The 20503-nt window shown below is 36.5% G+C and overlaps 1 protein-coding gene across 3 annotated transcripts in view; it reads left to right on the top strand.

The window, feature by feature from the left end:
• Positions 1-20503, top strand: part of LOC139961951 (S-adenosylhomocysteine hydrolase-like protein 1) — a 36505-nt gene that overhangs the window by 5499 nt on the left and 10503 nt on the right. For all 3 annotated transcript variants that reach the window (XM_071961671.1, XM_071961672.1, XM_071961669.1), the window contains exons 2-5: positions 3471-3623; positions 10827-10914; positions 17383-17483; positions 20234-20431. In XM_071961671.1, the coding sequence (XP_071817772.1) occupies positions 3471-3623; positions 10827-10914; positions 17383-17483; positions 20234-20431 (540 nt within the window). The remainder of the gene's footprint in view (positions 1-3470; positions 3624-10826; positions 10915-17382; positions 17484-20233; positions 20432-20503) is intronic.

The raw sequence follows: 20503 nt of genomic DNA, 5'->3' as shown, positions 1-20503 counted from the left end.
ATTTAGTACAATCAAGTGAAAATTGCATTGTATCTGTGTTAGTTCTGTAGCTTCCTGGGTCATGACCATCTTAATGCATGAATGAAGAGTGTTGGTGTCATCCATTTAAATGACTGCAAAATTCTTTTGTCTCCTGTTTAAATCTTTCTGGAATTTCCTTACTATTCACAGTACTTGGAACCATACATTGATTTTCTACTTGTATTAAATTGTGTAGCTGTATTTTCGAGAAGAGAATTCAATGTAAAGAAACACTTCAAATTCACACAAAACGTGGCATAAACATGGGAAGAGACTCAAAAATATAACTTTACTATCCATACCAAAGCCAAGAATTAGTAACTTTAAGCCCTGTAGCCTTATAAGAATACAGGGCAAAGTTTTCAAAATTCTCCGGGTTGTCCCAGAAATGAGGTTTTCCAACTTACAGTAAATGTGATAGCCCTCCATGTTTATCTAGCAACTCTCTAACTTCCCAAGAAACCCAAAAAAAGAAGAAAAATATTATACATTTTGGAATTTCAATTTCGTTAAATATCCATCCGGATCACAAGCCCCTTCCTCCCAAATCTACCATCCTGAAGTCAACACCCATATTTTGCATCGTTTGTATTATGCCATGACCAGTAAAATTCAGGGAGATCTTTTGCCTGATAAATGCAGAGTTCTTGAAATTTGTGAATGTTTTCATAGATCAGCAATTTCAAGGTTTATTGATTTATTTTTTCACCAACGATAAACCTTCAAGTTCAACTGTCTGTACTCTGTATGCATAATACAGTATGTTGTCACGATATGTATACGTGCAGTACAAGTTCTCAGAATTATTTAACTACCTGTAGCAATTTTAGTATCTAGAGCTTGTAAAATCAATCAGCTTGCATGGATATGGTTTGTTTGAGATAAGCAAATAAATAAGATGAAATTTCTAATGGAAACTTCAGTTGCTTATTATCAACAAATAATGTTTGATGAATTATCACTGCGGTGTACAGTATCACAAACTCAAAGTAAATACATAAAAAGCAGTAACTGTAATTAAGATGATTTCTGTTCGATTCTGTACATCGTGCGGCCCAAAAAAAGCTTTACATTTCAGTATAAAAAACACACAGAATTTGAAAAGCTTAAAAAAAAAATTACTTTCAATTATTTAAAGTGAAACTTGACTATTCATGCTAATGTACCACATTGCAATGGGATTTCAATGTCAAATAGCTTTTGAAATTTTCTCAAGAAAATATGTAAATTAAACAAAAAGTTATCTTAAATCAATGGTCTGTGTTTGTAACACAGTGACTCCTTGTTAGGAGGCAGGTTGTGAGCATAAAGTTGCCTGAGAAATTTTAAAGAAATTTTGCAAGAGCAAAGATAAATTCCTAGAAATGGTTCCAAACATTAATAGTACCTGTAGATCTATTTTAAATTTTATAGTTGAATTGCATGAGGGTAGGATTTGATTCATAAGGTCACTTGATAGATTTCAGTTCTTGCAAATAATTTGTTAGATTCTTCAAAATTCATGAAATGTACCGTATAATTATTAAATGTGCACAGTTTTTACGTCACAAAGTCACCGCGCAAAGTAGACAAGTGGAAAACCGGTACAGAACTTCAGTAAAACTGAGACTAGTCCTTAAAGTACAAATTTATCAAACTCCCAGCCCTTATATTACTGCTGTGTCTACAATGTCTCCCTATATAGTAATAAGGTTTAAATTTTTATATATAAACTATTTAAACCAGGCCATCAAGCATACTACAGTGAGCTCTTCTTAGAATTAACAGCCCCAGAAGTTTTCTTATTGATTTCAAAGGGAGGTGTTAGTGTACTTTTATATTGAAATAGTGCAGTGGCCTTTTGTTTGGTAAATTATAGCATTATATTATTAGCGTTTCTTTTGGAATCAGTTGATTGTACTTTCGGTACAATTGTTCTTGAAAGAAGCAAAAACAAACAAACCCCAAAACACTTATAAAAATTGGCATTGCCTGAAATTTCCTTTCGGTTGTTGTTTTTTAAGACTCGTAAAATGTGCAATTTATCTTTATGGACATGTTTCCTTGTATGTATGCTGGTACTGTACACTGCTATTAATTTGATTAAGCATGGTTATGGTAAAAACGTTTTTAGTATAAAACGTAGGCCTGTCATCGTTGTTAAAATCTCGCTCTTGACCACTTAACTAATTCTCACCCGGGTGGACTTCTTCTGTTTGACACACACATGAAAATAAATAAAACATGATGAGCAACTGTTTGGGGTTAGGTTGGTGTTAAACAGTACCTGATGATTAAAAGCAAAAAAAAATTACTGTAATCTTGGTACTACTAATTTAGTAGTATTAAGCATCCTGCTTCTTACAAATCTTCATAGAAAGGGAAATTGGAATGTTTATGTGTAGCGTCAAGATATCATTTTGAGAGAGATGTTGGTCACACTTCAAGAGCACATTCAAGCAAGAATGTTCCACAAGTTACAGTACCAGTATTGCAACCTTGGATGAAGTCTTGTGGTGTGCAGATGGGATCTTGACAAAAAGCAAAGAAAAAGCACACTTTAAGTGACCTCATTTTACTGACATGATGATGTGGTCACTTCACTATTGCCATAAGGCAGGGAAATACCAGTTGGTACTGTAGTTATCTGGTCATCTGTGTGCAGGTTCTATAGGTTAATTAACAGGCAATGCTGCACTGGTCTAACTAATCTTGCCATTGTATGATGATTTCATCAACAGGTTCCCCTGTCAGATTTATGCCAAGATTTGTAGGACTGGTGTTGGTTCTAGTATTACAACACTGTCCCCTTGCTAGCTGGAATAACATTGCAGTGAATAATTTATTCGGTATCTCGTCAGAAAATGCCATGCAAAATTGTCGAAGTGCAAAAATGTGTCGCAGCTTTTGTACACAGGACCCATAGTATGTTATTATGCTGAGAGACAAAGTTCAGAGACTTGAAAACTGCTGCACGAACATTGAACACTAAATTTTGTCATCATTACAGTATGTTCAATTTAGTTTGGAGAAATGATAGTGGAAGTGGGTCTGGGGCAGGGGGTGGGGGGAAGGGGGTAGGAGGAACACTGGTGTAGTCCTTATTCAAGGAAGGTACCAGGTAATATGAATTTTACTTTCCGCTCGAAATGACTGAATCTCAAATTCTTTTCTGAACATTTTCCAAGAGTTAGAACAAAAGTCAATTTTTTCTTTGTAACAATGTCACATTTGGATGGTTTTCTGCTAGATCTATTGCCACTAAAATCAGTTCTGTAATGTTTGCAAAATTCTGTCAAACATCACTTCTCAAGACTGCAGTGAATGTTGTTTAACACTCTGGCTCACAAGGCTCACAAGTGTACTATTCATAATCCCAGGGCTGTACTAAGGTGATGACAGTTAGATGTCATAAATGCTGCTTAAAAATCTCATGATTATTCTGTCTTCTCTTTCACTGATTTGAACAGAGTTCTTTCAAGAACGCACCTGCTTCTCTGAGACAAACCAGAACCAAGCGCCGGTCACGATCTCTCTCAACGTCATCTACTGATAGCTACTCTTCGGGGTCATACTCAAGCTCCTCTGAAGATGATGGACTGTCACCGCGAGAAAAGTCACAGGTTGGTAGAAGTGTGCAGGTGGAAGGGGGGGGGGGGGTTGGGATGGGGGATAGGAGCATCTTCCTGGTTGAGATGTGGTGTGCAATGAGAACGGAGTGAAATAGATGATCCAGTCTTAATATCTAGTGACAATTGTTGATGTAAATTTATAGTTTGTTTTAGTGTACGTTGTCATGTACAGTACATAGGCACAGAAAATATTCCCAATAGAAGAACCAGAGTGAGGACGTTCCACTCACTCTACTGTACTTTTGTTCAATATCTTTTGACAGCTATAAATCCTTTAGAATATGATAAGCTTTTCATACCCGGCCTTGAAGAAAATTAATTAATCTTTGAAAGGTGCCTGCAAACACTTGGTCGGTTTGGTGGGTAGAATAATTACACTTTCATACAGACAGAGCCACTCATTTCACCCTTGAAACTAGTGCAGGCTTTTCAGTAACTTCACTATGTATGTAAGCACAGCTACATGCAATAATAGGTATCTAGGCCAAAGATCAACTATTGCTGGTGTTCTATGAGCTACTCCTGTCATACAACACAGTACACATGCTTTTGAATACACGTGTTGCAGCATACTGTAACTTGGCTTAATGTTGAGTACAGTAACTAGAGTGATTCTTCCATAATCATGGATTTGTGTACAGTTTGAATTGTTTTAGTACTTTGAACAACTTTGTTGTCATGGGAGAGTAGGACATAGTTCTTTGCAGTCATAAATTGATACTGTAGTAAGGAAGTATTGTTTTCTCTGTTTCAACATCAGGTCGGAGAATCATCTACATTATGTTCAGTTGATTGCTCTTGATTTATAAAAGTAAAAAAAACAAACAAAAACAACAATTACTAGAGGCTAAATAGATCTGGTGATGCTTCAACCAGGTTGTTGCTATTTACCCTGTACCTTTCTGCTTTCACAAACTTATTTCTGCAAATATGCTTGTAATTTTGTCCACAAATATATTGCACAGCAGGTCTTCAAGGTTTGTTGTTGGAAGCTGGTTTGATAGCTTTGAAGGGGAAACTCATTCATGGATCATGTTATTACTTATTAGCAAACTGTGAGTGAAATAAAAGTGGAAACCTTCCAGTCAAGTTTTTTTTCTTCACTTCTCTTCAAAACACACCCTGCTCCCCTCCCAAATATGAACTTGTCAAAAAAAACTTTAAAAAATTAAGAGAAGGGAAGGAAGACTTACAGTACAAAGCAAAAGCCTAGACTTCTACTGACTATAATTCACATCTACCTCCCAAACTATGCCGATTTGACTCTGATAAATCACAAAGCTTCAGAGGGCTTTATCCAACTTGACACTGGAATTCACACCAATGTGGCTTCATGCTACTCCCCAACTTGCTTTATTCAAATTACGTCCCCCCCCCCACCCCAATGTTGCTCTCAATTTGCTTTTTATCACCACCCCACTTCCCTACACTTCCAAGTGTCTGGTGACACCACTGGTTTACCTTACCCCTTTATGCTTGATTGCTACACTCTTCCTCCATCCTTCTTAGAGGCATAGATCTGATAAATATTCAGGAATAGCCAGTGACTGCACATTTATTCCTTATTCTAGTCCATTGATGGCTTACAGTAAGCAAAATACATTGTCAATTCTTTACTTTTTACTGTTAAAAGCCAAAGCCATGCTTCAAGTCATTAGTTGAAGCCCGGTGACCACCGGCTTCAGTTATAGGATTTACTAGGCATGTCCTTCTTCATGTACGACGCTGCAATTTTTACTTGCATTAGTCACATGTATTTGTCCCAATTGTTGCACCAATATTCCTAACTGCTACCTAGTCATATAAGAAACCGTGGGCAAATCGTCCTGAACAGTGCTGCTGGATTGGTTTCTGGTCAATGAAGACGCTGAAATCTTTGAAATTACGAACGTTCTCGAATGTTTCACCATGCAGACTAGTGTTGCATACGTGTGACTTGTTAAATCGTAGGGTGGCCCCCTGGGAGAACTTCCAAAATCAACATAGTCCCAAATTTGAGCAAACCAAAGACTGCTAGAAGGTTTCAAAATATCTTTGCTGCAGGCTCTGCCTCTCCCATCCATTGAGAAGTATTAAAATAGACAAGTAAACATACTGTACACTCAGTGTGAATGAGTACTTTTGAGTGCAATTTAATATTTCTTTCTAGCTTACTTGTAAGCAAGACTGATGACCAAGTTTAATGTTGGATAAATGAAGTACAATGCTCTTAATTGGCACACAACATTCAGTATATTCCATGAACAACGTAGAGGATTTACTAGGACTTGGATCTCTTTTAATCACTTCAGTTTGTCAACAGATTAAAGTTATATAAGGAAAAGTCACCAATGGAGGTATGTTACAACTTGGTCTAATCTGAATTTTAACATATATATACTCTGTATTTTCCTTTAATCAGAATGCAAAATTTTTGAAAAGTTCTTCGGGAAGATAATTAGCCAAGTGGGTCAAAGTTTACAAACGTATATCCTGAAAGCTCTTGTTTTGTCAGCACTGTATATTATCATAAAATGGGGAAAGAAATAAACTGTATAAGGTCTGCTTCAAACTGGGTGATACTTGTAGCTCTGTTGAAATTAATGGGGCACATGCCTGCCCTGCAGTGGGTCAGAGTTGAAAATTCTTTAATCTCTGAATGTGGCGGCAGTTGGTGGTGGTGTCTCAACATGACAATTTTGAACGTTGTCGAGGGAGGAGTACTATGAACAGGTGCAAAGGTTTATGTAACGAATGCAGACCTAGTCTACACTTTGGTTTGTTAATTATTGTAATCCTATGATTTGATGGTTTGTCTTTGAGTAGCCCTAAATTGTTGGTATTCATGAACAGCCTAGATCTTCCTTACTATAGATCTTTGATGATTTTAAGTTTTGCAGTTTATACACATTTACAACGAGTGGAAGGTTTGAGAAATCATGGACATCTACATAGTATATGAAGAGTTCAGAAAGGATATAATGAACAATTATAGTAGACCTACCAGCTGGGTAAAAAAAAAAAAGGGGTGGGGAAGAGAGAATTGGTTAGTTATGACCCAGCTTTAAAAGATGTACCCCTTGCTGATTGTATAAAACAAAAATAAAGAAGAATTGTTGTACCTACTGTAGAAAACATGAACATGTGTAAGAGAAACACATTGCATTATCTCATAGAGAACTGTGTGTACTTTAATTGCACAAAGTACCAATGTGTAGAACTCTGCTTAAGACTGAATAGTGTAAAAGTAAGTTGGCCTGACATTTCGATCCTAGCAGGATCTTCTTCAAAGGCTAAATGACAAGTCACAGTAACAGAAGGACCAAAAACACGCACAGAATACAGACAGGTTAATGAGCATGGTGAACACAAAGAGAAAGATGTAAGGGGATTAGTAGACAAGGGATGGAGAGAAGAAAGAAAGAAACCAACAGGGGAAGAGTAGAGGTAGGAGATAAGACTGAATAGCAAGGAATTTAAACAACATGTACTGCACAGGTAGGACCAACCACAACAGTCTCTGTATGTTGATGAAAGGGAATTAGGATAAATAAAAATAACATAAAGACTGGGAAGAATCAATCAAATGAAGACTGGAGGAAGGTAGCTCTAGTTGCAAATGTTTACCCCTTGCTGGTCCTCTTACATTCAGCTAGTCGTTCTTGACAATGTCCTTGGACAGGGCACGATTATTTTGCTACATTAAATAATGTTGAAAAAGACTTGACAGACATACAGTACATGTGCATCTAGTTATTTCCCGGTTCAGTATGTCTGACCTAATGTAAGTAGCACTACCTCTCTAGCTGTGAATGATGTTGAAGATATATAGCTTCTTGGAAACAAATTGGGACTTAAATGTAGATCACTGTACAGTATTACACCACATGGTCCCTCAGCATGATCCAGATGTTTCAGATAAAACAACAGCATGTAACTGCTGTAGAACTGTTAAGTCAGATCCTAAGGAACTGTTCCGCTCGAATTAAGTCGAATAGGAATCCACAATAAAGAAACGAACGATGTAGGCACTTTGGGTGGTAGAATGAGAAGGAAGGGCATTGACCTGAGGGGTTGGTCATTGAGTGTGCACTTTGTAAAAAAGTTACCAGTTCATTCTTGGCACGGTAGAACGAGAGTGCTAAGGTTGTGGAGAGACAGGTAAGCTCTTCACTCGTAAATATCCAAACCAGTAAATTTTGGATTTTCAGTTAACAACATATTGCTTTATGCTGTCATGTTAAGAGAATCTTGTTTTTTGGGGGTAAGGTTGTAATTTCAAGTAGATAGATACCTGGCATATATCTGGTATTGCAATGTGACAACGCCAAACCAATGCCTGGTGCTGTACATTTAACCCCCACTGCTCTTCCTTTTGAATATACCATTCATGAAGTCTGTAAATAACAGTCATTATCATGATGGACTTTCATCACCAACATTCACATCATGTCTCAAACACTACCGTGGTGTCTAGTGAGGGCATCAGCATTGCACCACAATATGCTAGAAACTCAAATAGTGGTCACCGGTGTAAAAAATTGAATAAGTTCTGCAAAACAGTTCCTCAAAGAGACATTTAAATGTCTAAGCTGACAAGTGTATATCAAATCTCTACTAATAGTTGGGATTGTCAAAACATCCCAGTAACTATTTTGAAAACTTGAGCAATTTTTATCTAGCTTTAGAAATTGGAGGCTGTCAGTATACTGAGGACTGTTAGAACATAAGATAATCAGATTGGAGTACCAAAACATGGCTAGCTAAAGGAGTTACTACAAAATTACAAATACTGTTGCATTTTCTATCAGGGTTCCTGTGTCATCAAGAGATATTATGTATCTGAGTGGCTGATATTGACCCAACAGACGGTCAGTTACTGTATACCCCACCAGTCCTTAATAGTAGATACGGGGAATAATTAATTAATCTGGTAGTGCTATGCAAAATGCTATGCAAATTGTCAATTTGCTACAAGTCCAAAGATGTATAAAGCAGGTTTTTACACAGGAAGTTCAGGCACCACCGTAATTTAGGAGAAGCAAAATTTATAAACTTCAAAATTGCTACACCTTATTCGAAAAATAAATTATTTATTATTTCCTGAATTTACGATTATCGTAAATCACACAAAATCTTCCACAAAATTTCTCATGAAAAATTGGTCGATGAAATCCAGCCATGAAAAGTGCTGCTAGTGTTTGGAATGGTTAGTACAGTAGATGTGGAGGAAAGAACTTAGAAGGTGGTGACCTTGAAGAGGGTCATGGGGTTGGGGGGGGCAGTGCAAGTATGTTATCAATTTTAGATGCAGTAGATAAGAACGCATACAGTATAGCAGACAGGAAGAGAGGAATGACATCAATTACACACCTTTGCCAATACACTCTACACACCTATACGGTCATAATTCAGTTAGTATCAATTGACCAGTTGCACTTTGTCTAATCCAGTGGCAAGGAGTTGACAACAACTTGAACAGAAATAGGATTGACCTGAATATCATTGAAGTATTACCGACTGTATATTAACTTTCAATTTAATTTCCTTCCACAACTTAACATCATTAAATCTTTATTCAAATCTCCAGGCTGTGAGTGTGTAATACACTATGTATGACACACACTGCACAAGAATGTGTAAAAGTAAGTTGGCCTGAGGTTTCGATCCTAACAGGATCTTCTTCAGAAGATCCTGCTAGGATCGAAACGTCAGGCCAACTTACTTTTACACATTCTCCTACACAGGCTCTCTAGTGGATAAGCAGTTTGCTAACAGTTTTATTTTATTTTGACATACTGTACATGTTTACTAGATAGAACTGTTTAAGTTAGTAACAACTTAACAGAACCTGCTATTGGCCAGATAAAACAAACTGGGTTAAGCATGTCTGTGATAAATACTTCATGGTTCCTGTGTAAAAACACTGCTATATATACAGTTTAAAAAGAGTTTTCGCCAACCCAGTGGCAAGAGATAGACGGGGGGGGGGTGACGGGGGTAGAACCAAGTTACAATACTAGTTGGCACGGTAACCCAACCCAAATGTCTCCTTAAGAGTAGGGGAAGGTGAGACGGGAAGTGCGAGATGAAGGAGAGGAGGTCACAGAAAAAGAGAAGTGCAGTAGTGGGGAAGAAGGAGATTGGGGAAGAGGGAGAGGGAGAAAGATAAAGAGAGACAGGGAGACTGTCTCCTGCGGTCCCGGCTACTAGGTACTGTACTAGGCTACTAGGTACTAGGCACGTTAGAATGAAAGTGCTAAGGTTGTGGGGAGACAGGTAAGCTTGTCATTCGTAGATTATATCCAACCAGTAAGTTTTTGAATTTCAGATCTACCAGAACTACCTGTACATATGACTAATATGTTTAGATATCACTATGCCCCCTTTTCTGGGGGCACCGTGCATTCTTCCTTTTGAATCAGAAGTTGAACTTAGAACTATCAATTGGAGAGAATTAGGTTACCAATTCCATATGTTTCTCTGCCAAGCTTAATGCCATCGTTCATGGTGCCCTGCTGTTGTTAGGACGCATATATCTTTCCATTGACAATTGAGTACATGGTGAAGCAGAATGGTGAGGAGAGGGTTGCAGGGGGAGAGGGTTGCACATAGTACAGAAGGTCATGCAAACTGCAGCATTTATGTACTGTAGACATAATTTACATTATCTGCACACATTGAACACATACTCGCATTGTATTAAGAATCCACTACAGTATGTAGAGTGTAGTACACATTGATAATTCTTAAAGTATTTAAAATATACCTTATCATGTAGCAATTCTTAAAATTTATTTCATCCTTCCCATTAGCTGTAATATCATTCAGTAATGTGGTTGAGTTTCCTCTCGTCATATATTAATTTAAATGCCAACTGATGTGACAATCAGAGTCCCATAATTTACATTATCTGCACACATTGAACACATACTCTCATTGTATTAAGAATCCACTACAGACAGTATGTAGAGTGTAGTACACATTGATAATTCTCAAAAGTTGCCTTATCATGTAGCAATTCTTAAAGTTTATTTCATATCCCTCCCCTTCCCCATTAGCTGTAATATCATTTGAGTAATGTGGATCGTCTATAAAAATTATTTTGCTTTGCTAAATTCCTTTGTCTTTGATTGCTACCTGTTAGGTCTTTCAGTTTCTCTTTCAAATCTTTTTTTATTTGTTTTTCATTTGTTATTTTTTTGTCAATTGCAGACAAATTCCAAAGGGTTTTCAGACTTCTGTGTCAGCAATATCAACCAGGCAGCCTTTGGTCGTCGTGAAATTGAAATAGCTGAGCAAGGTTTGTATTTTGTTTAGCTTGCATAGTGTCTGGCTTTTGTTTACATGCATTGGCCTGTGGTGCCTGGCTTTATAGCTTTGGCAAAGATTGATCTAAATTTTACATAATAGAGGTTTCCAATCATGTAAAAGTTTTTAGCAAGTTTTTTTGGCAAAACTTTATGAAGGTAGGATAGAAGCAATAAAGATACTTCAATATTTACCAGCCTTGTCTAGTATGCTAGAAAACCACAAAGAGTGTCAACAAAGTTGAAATTTGTTGTTTAATCTTCTCAGTTTCCGAGAACTATATATACCATCAAAATGTTGTTAGCAAAAGTTGTGCAATAGTGACGTGCAAAGATGTGTAGATACATAATATGGCTTGGCATGATACAAATTACTGCTTCTACAAAATTTTGGAAAACTTCATAAATCTCTTCCCAGCGACAGATGTGAAGAATGAATCCTTCTTGTTAATTTGTTGACATGTTCACAATTTTTAAAAGTACAGTCACTGTCTCTCAAAGACGGACAGAGATTCAGTTCGACAGGGCCGCTTCTTAATCATACATTAAGAGATAATTACAGAGAAATAGTCTCTGAAGTCGAGGAAATTGACTCAACATGACGAGGAATGGGAGTGACGTGCTACCACTAATGTGGGAAATTGTGAATATTTCATTACGATGTAGTGTGACCAGAGTCTTGTCTTATTTCACTTGACTCGTTCTGCCCGCTAGTCTGATAGCCGGGAAAACGTCAACGCTCAGAGTTTGAGAGCTTCTTGCTCCCGTTGAATCTCGGGGAGACACTATTTCAAGGTGAATTCGTACTAAGAAGAAGTAAAGCTCTCTGCGTCACATCATATCCCGAATTACGTACTTGAAGAAATTATCCACCCTTGCCCTGATAATGTGAATTGCTGACTTAATGTCACGTGCCATTGACCATCGGTGCAAAATGTTTGACCTTTTCAAGCACATTTTAATGAAAACTGTTTTAAGTGAATATTGTCTCTGATATTGATTGACGTGGTGTTCTCTGAAGAGGTTTGGGTGGACGAGTGGGGTTTTTTTTTTTTGCCTCTTGACTGCGTCTTTGGAGACACTGGACCGATCGGATTTCATGCTCTGACGATGTTTGCTTAATTTATTAAGATAACCGACCACATGGAATCTGTCTGGTTTGGCTTGGTAATTCTGTGCAGCTTTCTGCCCATGAGGTGCCATCTGTCTTGCTACCGAAATACATGCTTGCGTAAATGTTATGTGTCAAAATTAGCACATGGCAGTGGGTTTTCATCCTTCAAGGTAGTATGCTTAACATGCCATCTCTAGTCAGCAGCAATTCAAGCACACTGATTATGGACCAATATACAGTTACTGGTTACATAATGTATATATACTAACTATTACAGTGCTGGATCATACTGAGGCATCCATAGCTTGTACCTGCATATATATATATTCACTCAACAATAACTGGCCATAAATGTGTCACCCAGCAGAAAGTAATTTTAGCATATTTAAGTTAACATCATGAGGAATCTGCAGGGTTCTGAATTTAATGCACTAAGTTATATATGAGTAATGTAAAGGATCGAAAAATATTTTAAGGCATAATGCATACATGTACAGAAACTGAAGTAGTATTAGTTTACGAAATTTACGTAGCTCTGGTCGTTCGGTATAATAAAATGCTTAGTATTTGAGATGAGTTAATGCTGCCCTGTGACCTTTAATGATATTGGTATTTATCACATGCAGGTCCAAGATGAACCCCGATATGAAATACAACAGTAAAAAAAAAAACCAATCTGAAACGAAAGGTTTCATTGCATGGGCTATACTTAATTATCTTGAAATGGAAAGTTACCATGATCAGTAATTACATGCAAAGATGCTGCTTTGAAGAAATCCTGGGGGGTTATTTCAGTATATATATTTGGTTAATTTTTCATGAATCAAGATTTAATTCCCCTCATAGCATGGATTATACTGTATATTGACACAGAAACTGCTACAGTAGGTGTGATATTGGCCACATAGTTTCAAGAATTGATCAACACTTAATATTCGGCACTATTTTTAACGTTTTTGGAATGTCTGCTTGCATGGTTGTCATAACTTTGTGAAAATCTTGTGTGTTCATGAGTACTACAGTATTCATAGAGACAGAGCATTGCAATCTTCACTGAATTCTGGTAGCTCCATACTACTGCACATTAATGTCCCTTAATGGCTAAATTAGAAGCAACAGACACTCTCATCAATTTGTAAGCCTTAAATTGTGATTTTTTACTGAGAGACAGAGCATCGCAATCTTCACTGAATTCTGGTAGCTCCCTACTGCTGCACATTATTGTCCCTTAATGGCTAAATTAGAAGCAACAGACTCATCAATTTGTAAGCCTTAAATTGTGATTTTTTACTGAGAGACAGAGCATCGCAATCTTCACTGAATTCTGGTAGCTCCCTACTGCTGCACATTATTGTCCCTTAATGGCTAAATTAGAAGCAACAGACAACTGTCATCAATTTGGAAGCCTTGAATCGTGATTCTATATTGAGACTGAAATTTCAATGACTCCACACAGTTCTCACAGATTAAAATAATGCTCTGTAGAGTATATGACACATGTTTTTCCTTATTTAGGCAAAGCTGCAGTGGCTGCAAATTCCCCTGCAGCAAGGCTGAATCAATATATCAAACAATAGAGATTATCACTGCTGACTAGTAGTTCCTATTGTGTGATCCTGCGAAAGCGTATAGGATCCTAAGTGTGCAGAGATGATGCCATCCCCTTAACATCAGACTTTTGACACAGTGCCACAGATTTACATCATTCATTTCTTACCTGTCCTCACCCAACTTATGCACTATCCAATTCTACCTAATCTGTTTCTACAATACCATTCCAAGGATTCCAAAGATGAACTTTGTTGTACATAACTTTATATATTGATCTGTTCCAATCAAGTTGGTTTTATGATTTCTGAAGTTGGCTTATTTGTCTTGTTTACAAGCTTTCTTCACCGTAACAGTATCCTGTTAAGTTTTCCATATTGTCAATTGTTGTGAATGTATGCACAGTTATTGCACAATGATTGGAAATGAATGCAAAATTAATTAATCAAATTATCAAAATTCAGTGTTAGGCAATTCTTGTACATGCCCCAAATCACCAAATCAACTAATCCCTGATTTGATTCATCAACACACTGTTTTATTTTTACAGTTAAGCTGTCTGTCTGCAAGACTATGTGGTCATGAATATTGTGTTGTATAATACTATATATATACTATATATATTATAAATATAGATAGATATATAGCTGTATATACACATATATACAAACACACACATAATATAGATATGTGTACTGTACTGTGTATGTAATGCTGCTTCAGATTATGGTGCATATATCTCATATCAAGTTACTGTTTCACCTGCCTTTCCAATTTTTTTCTCTCTTTACTTTGAATCAATCTTTGGTTGCATTTACGTGTGTCATGATCGTCTTTTATTAATGTATGCTGTCAACCATCAGATTCAGTGTCTGTTGACACAACATGAACTGTTTTCGACATTGTCCTAGCTGCTGTCTGACGCCTGTAAATTTCCAAAGTGAAAATATATCCTACAGTAGTTGCATTTTCGGGAACTGCTATACAACCTGAATTAGCATACCACTGTCCAAGAAAAATGTAGAAAGGGACTATAGAAGAAAAAATGGGCGGGAAAAAAGGCAAGAGGAATAGTCTAAATGGTGGTAGGGAGGGGATGAGGGGTGGGGGAGGGGGTGGAGAAAAAAGAGGACAGACAACATTTTGGAGTGTTTCAAGTTTACTACCATGAATCACAGTTTACACACAGTTCCAACCACACTGATTTTTCACTAAATACTTTTTTAGATTTCTTTGACTTCTGTCCCGCATTTGGAATGGCGGCATTATCCTGTTGAGCGAGTGTCAGAGCAAGGTTTGCCTGTTCAGTGATTGCTATGGGAATATTCAGCTCAGCACTCTGTTGATGTGTGCTTCATAATTTAGACCAGGATGTTTGCGTTACCCTTTTGAGATATATTTAAAATGAAAGAGCCCTGAAATATCAACGCACAGGATATCCTTGAGGGGGCCAGTTTCAAGACAGGATGGACGATTGATTGAAAAAAACTGTAAATAGAACTTGTAGCTACAGTACAACTCATGATTATTACAGTAGCAAACATTTCATATCAAAGATTCAAAGAGGCTGCCATGCATTGCATGCATGCGTGCAATAATGTCTTACAAATAAAGTACTGTTTTCAATCATATACATGTAGTGGCTTCTTCTCTAAAAATAGTGTGGTTTACACACTGCACACAAAACAGGACAAGAAAGGAAAAGGTCAAACCATTGCAACTGATTATCCTTCCATGAACACCGATGTTTTCCGCTTTAATTTATTGGAATAGGATTTTAGGAAGGGGGTTGGGTGAGAATCGATGTTCAAAAAACATGACTTTTTTTTCTTGTATTAAGGGATGAGCATTAGACAGGGAAAGAAGTCAACAATGGTGGAAATAAACAGCGGTGTCATCTATCACAGTACAGAACACATTTCAATGGGAAATTGACCAGCAGACATGTTACTGTAAATGTTGTGCTTTTCAACACTGAATGTAACCATAGACTTTCATGGAACATTGTCATTGTACAAACAGTCAACAGTATTAAAATCTCACTACAGTATGTATTCAATCTTGATAGTCAAGTCTTTTGCTCGTGCACGCATCGGAAGTTTATATTAGACACAGATGTTTTTATTCGAATTTTTCAATTGCTCGGTCTCTGTGCAAAATGGGCCAAGATTTCTTTGTAAGAAAAAAGTGCATTGTGATGATTGTGTGAATATTTTACTATACAACAGTTACTAAGGTACCATTGAATCATTATAGTAGAGTTAGAAATGGGTTCTTGTGTGTTTATAATGGAATGCATGGTGAGGACTTAAAACAGTGTTGTATTGAGTTATGACTCAAGTCACTATGTTTGAAAGGTGAAAAGATTCAATCAAGTTTGTCAACTTTCTGATCCACAGAGATAATACAATGACCCGAAACAGAAAAATCAGTCGCTCAATTTGACCTTAAAATGAAGCAATTTGTTACAACAGATGTAGGGATGATACTTCATTTATGCATCTCATTATCCAGATGAAGTTCAGAAGATGCTAAATCTCATCTGATTTCCAATATTTCACCAATACTTGCTGGTGTTGTAATCGTATATAGTGCGAGTGGCCGCTTTTCCTTTAAGCTGTTATCTTTTCTTGATCATTATTTCATAAATACAGGCCGGAAAATAAATATCAGGAAAATATTGTGTCAAAGTGTGATGCTATTTGGACTGATAACAAGCTGTACAAACTTCCTCTCTCAAACTCTGTATAATATTATAATATGTACACACTGTGTGTACAGTATGTATATTATAATATGATGGGGAGTTTTGTGTGACACAAATGACTATAGTGTGGTAATATTGAAAAATTATACAAGGGAGACAACTACTCTAGTTTATGAAACTTTGAACTGTAGGAGAATCTAATAGCAAATCTTGCAGAAGAATTTTAATTCTATAACATGCTGTGCCTTAGCTTTTCACAGATGATCTCGACATTTTACACATACGAACTTAGGTAATTTTAAGGTCACCAGAAAAAAGAAAAGGAAAAAAAAAGAAAGAAAGAATGAATGAAGGAATGGAAAATATCACTTTATTCATCGTCAAATTCAATTTACAATTAATGGCATTATTTTAAATACTATGCATATGATAACGATGCATGAATATGAATTAATGTATGTTACAGAGTTGTTGACAATTCATAATCATGGATATTAAATATGAGTCTAAGAGACTGATTTAGGTTGGTTTGCAGCTTTGATAAGCCAATGGGGCTTCTCCGTGAGTTCCTGCTTGCATGAGGATCTATAATACATGCATACATATATTCATACATACATATTTATACTGCACTTCAGTGAAACTGCAACTAATCTAGCCTAAGACTGTTTACATACATTATTTAAATCGCCACAGCCAGTCCTTTAACATTACAGTAGGTCTGATTCCTTAAGAGACTCTGCTGTAGTGCTGTGTTGCCTGCGACATGAAATGTGTAATGAATAAGATATGTATTTATAGCAGACAGACATCTCTCTGAGGTAGTCTGTGTGTGTGATACTAATAACAGCTTTAAAGGCACTTTATTCAGGAACCACCTGAGCCACGATGCGATTTAATGACAATTTTCGGAGGCACTTCTTCTGGCAGTAGACAGTGTTTTATTGATTTTTCTAGGAAAGCTATGAAATGTCTGAATGGTAATATCTCAACCCAATGTAATTTTTACTACTATTATTTTTATTCCTTGTGTGCTGTACTGCTGTAAGTATCTATGACAGATTTGTGCATCTTTTATGTTTTATTCGACAGAGATGCCCGGTCTTGTGCTACTGAGAAAGAGAGCTGAAAATGACAAGCCTCTGAAAGGTGCCAAAATAATTGGGTGCACCCACATCACTGCCCAATTAGCTGTAAGTAACACGGCATTCCTGGATATGAAACATTTATTTTGCATGTATCAATAGGTAAATCGTTGTAGGGCGTGAAGTGTTTCTGTTCACGTTTGCAGCAGGAAATATTTACAGGTAAATTCTTTTCATATGTGCAACTCTCCAAAGAGGAGGTTTATGATAGTACTTTGACCAATTTGGATGTGATATCCTCATCTGACCCAGATGGAGGTCAAATTCATCACTGCCTACTTTCTACTGGTTGTGCCTACTCTGACCAAGTCCCGCACCCCCCTCCCCCACCCCCTAGTATACACAAATATCACACACATTTGGGATACCTCTCAAATCTTACTAAGCGATCTATGCAGCTACAACTATTTGACTACAGTTACCTACTATTCTATTTGACCGATTAATCCAATACAGAAAAATCAAATTGCTTGAAAAACACTTTTGTCCTTTGTTATTGGCAAACAGAACCTGTAATGTTTGCCTTTAATGTCACCGTTCCTGGGGCAATTTTGCTGGTCTTAGATTAAGTTTTCTGGTACTTTATCTTTCCTTTAGTCACAGTACTTACAGTAGTGTTGGTAATGCGCTTTGCCACAACGACATTCACTTCAACACTTCCTGTTTCGTGACATAAAATACATGAAATCTTTACAGCCGATTTCATGAGAATGGGAAACGATTCGATGGAGTAGAATAAATGATATTGTACCAGTTTCCTTCTTTTAGTGAGTGGTATAATAAATGAAATAATTATCACTCTCTCCTTGTGAGAATTTTCCCTCTAATAAGTATTCTTACATCGATTCTCCTGTATAGCTGACGAGATCAAAGAAAAAGAATTTTTTAAATATTTTATTATGTACATTTTGATATATATTTTTTGGGAGTTGGAGATTGATAAGCATCTACAGCATTCAAATATTCCTTACAATAGTCGGTCTCCAGTCTTACTCATAAGGAAAAGCAAATGTCTCACTTTCCTTTTGAAACAGTGATTTGGCTGTAAATGATGGATTGAAAGTGTTAAATGAATACAGATTTGTTTTCATTTTAGTCATTAGCAATGTGTGGGTTGACTATGATCATAAAGTGGATAATGAATTCCAGGTCATTATTGATGTGGTATTGAACCAATTATATGACCATTTCCTGACAGGTTTTAGCTAAATAATGATAACAGAGGGTGGGCATTGCAGCCAGTCTATAACACGATTGTACAGAAGAAGAGATTAGTGAATATTAACATCAATTTGTGGTATTCTACAGCTAAGTGCTATGTACAACCTTCTTAATTAGTACACCGTGGAAAAGATATGTAGCCCTTGTTTTGTCCACAGAACCTTCATAGTTTTGCGCTGTTTCAGTTATTAATATATTTAACGAATTAGGTTAAGCTCAGAATTGCTCTAGTGAGATCATGCAAACACTAAGTATTCCCTGAATATTGACTCATTGCATTTTGACCTAATTATGTAATTTCACTGTGTATCCCTAACATGATACTCTTTATGTTCAAGTTAACTTTAAATTTGTGATGCGCAATCAGTTTTAAATTGATTTTCGAGTCCATAAATGTATCTATGTCTGAATAATCTTGTACCACACATGTATTATGTTGGCATCCCCAGCATGGATGTGTGCTCTGACTTGTGCAAGATATGTTGATTTTTCATGTATGAAAAAATATTTGTATAAAATGAAATGCCAAAGTTGACTGGGAAATGTCATTTATGTCTCATGTTTGGCCTTGTTGCAGTTTGAAAAGGAGAGACCAATGTGGATTTGAACAGTCCAAACAGCTACTAGGAATGAATATATATACATAAATACAAAAAGTAAAAAAAAAACATACATATATACAGTACTGTAGAATTGGAAGTAGAATCATTGATATTTATCAGAGAGGTTATAAATCTGCATATTATGTATACATAACTTATCAACTGCACACCTCACTTTACATGTCTTCACTTATATGTCATATATATATATATATATATATATATATATATATATATATACATATATATATATATATATATATAAATATATATATATATATATATAAATATATATATAAATATATTGGTATATATACTGCACTATCAAAATAGAATCAGGATTTTATTCCTCTTGCATATTGAGTATACCGAGCATGAAAATTCATATTAAATGAACATTTGTTCCTTGCTGTGCAACTGCAGGCAATGTGCCTCGCACATTCTACTGTTAAACTCTCTCTCCTATATTGAACAAGTCATACTTTATTGACATGTGAAGGTTAAACTGTTGGTGAGATTCTCAACTCGGCCAATTGCAGATTAATTGTGATGGAGGATTTGCATACATAACAAGGTGCTAGTATGCGAAAACAAAATTGATACAAAAATTGTATGCCAAGTGGTGTATGGTAGAATTTTGTTTACACAAATCCATAGTGAAAATTCAGACACGTTGAAACTGCAAGATGTAAATACTGAATTATGCCCTGTCTGAACTATGTAAATATCTTTCATTCAGAAAACAAGCTTTAATGAGTGAAGTCATTTGATAATTAAGAAGCTGAGGATTTACAAAGATTTATTTTTGGGATCTGTTTACTGCATCAGTTTAACTTCTTCAGACATCAATTATCTAATTATGACTTTCTTTGCTTTTCTAAATTGTTAGTTGCCAAGTTCTTCAAATACTGCTGGGGACTGACAGGGTATGTTGTATGTATGTACATCTGTCTTTATTCTTTGGTTCACTTGCAGGTCCTCATTGAGACCCTAGGTGCACTGGGAGGCAGTGTCCGATGGTCAGCATGTAATATCCATTCCACCCAGAACGAAGTGGCAGCCGCCTTAGCCGAGGCCGGCTTCCCGATCTTTGCATGGCGAGGGGAATCTGAAGAAGATTTCTGGTGGTGTATAGAGAAATGCATCATGGCCGACGGATGGCAACCCAATATGGTGAGATTACGACGATTTTACATGTTTAATTTATTTTCATTTAAAGGGGAATGTGAGGGAGAGGAGGTTGGG

This window comes from Apostichopus japonicus, chromosome 20, assembly GCF_037975245.1.
Source record: "Apostichopus japonicus isolate 1M-3 chromosome 20, ASM3797524v1, whole genome shotgun sequence".
NCBI lineage: Eukaryota > Metazoa > Echinodermata > Holothuroidea > Aspidochirotida > Stichopodidae > Apostichopus > Apostichopus japonicus.
Note: the sequence above shows the minus strand (reverse complement) of the source record. Positions and strands in the feature narration are given on the sequence as shown.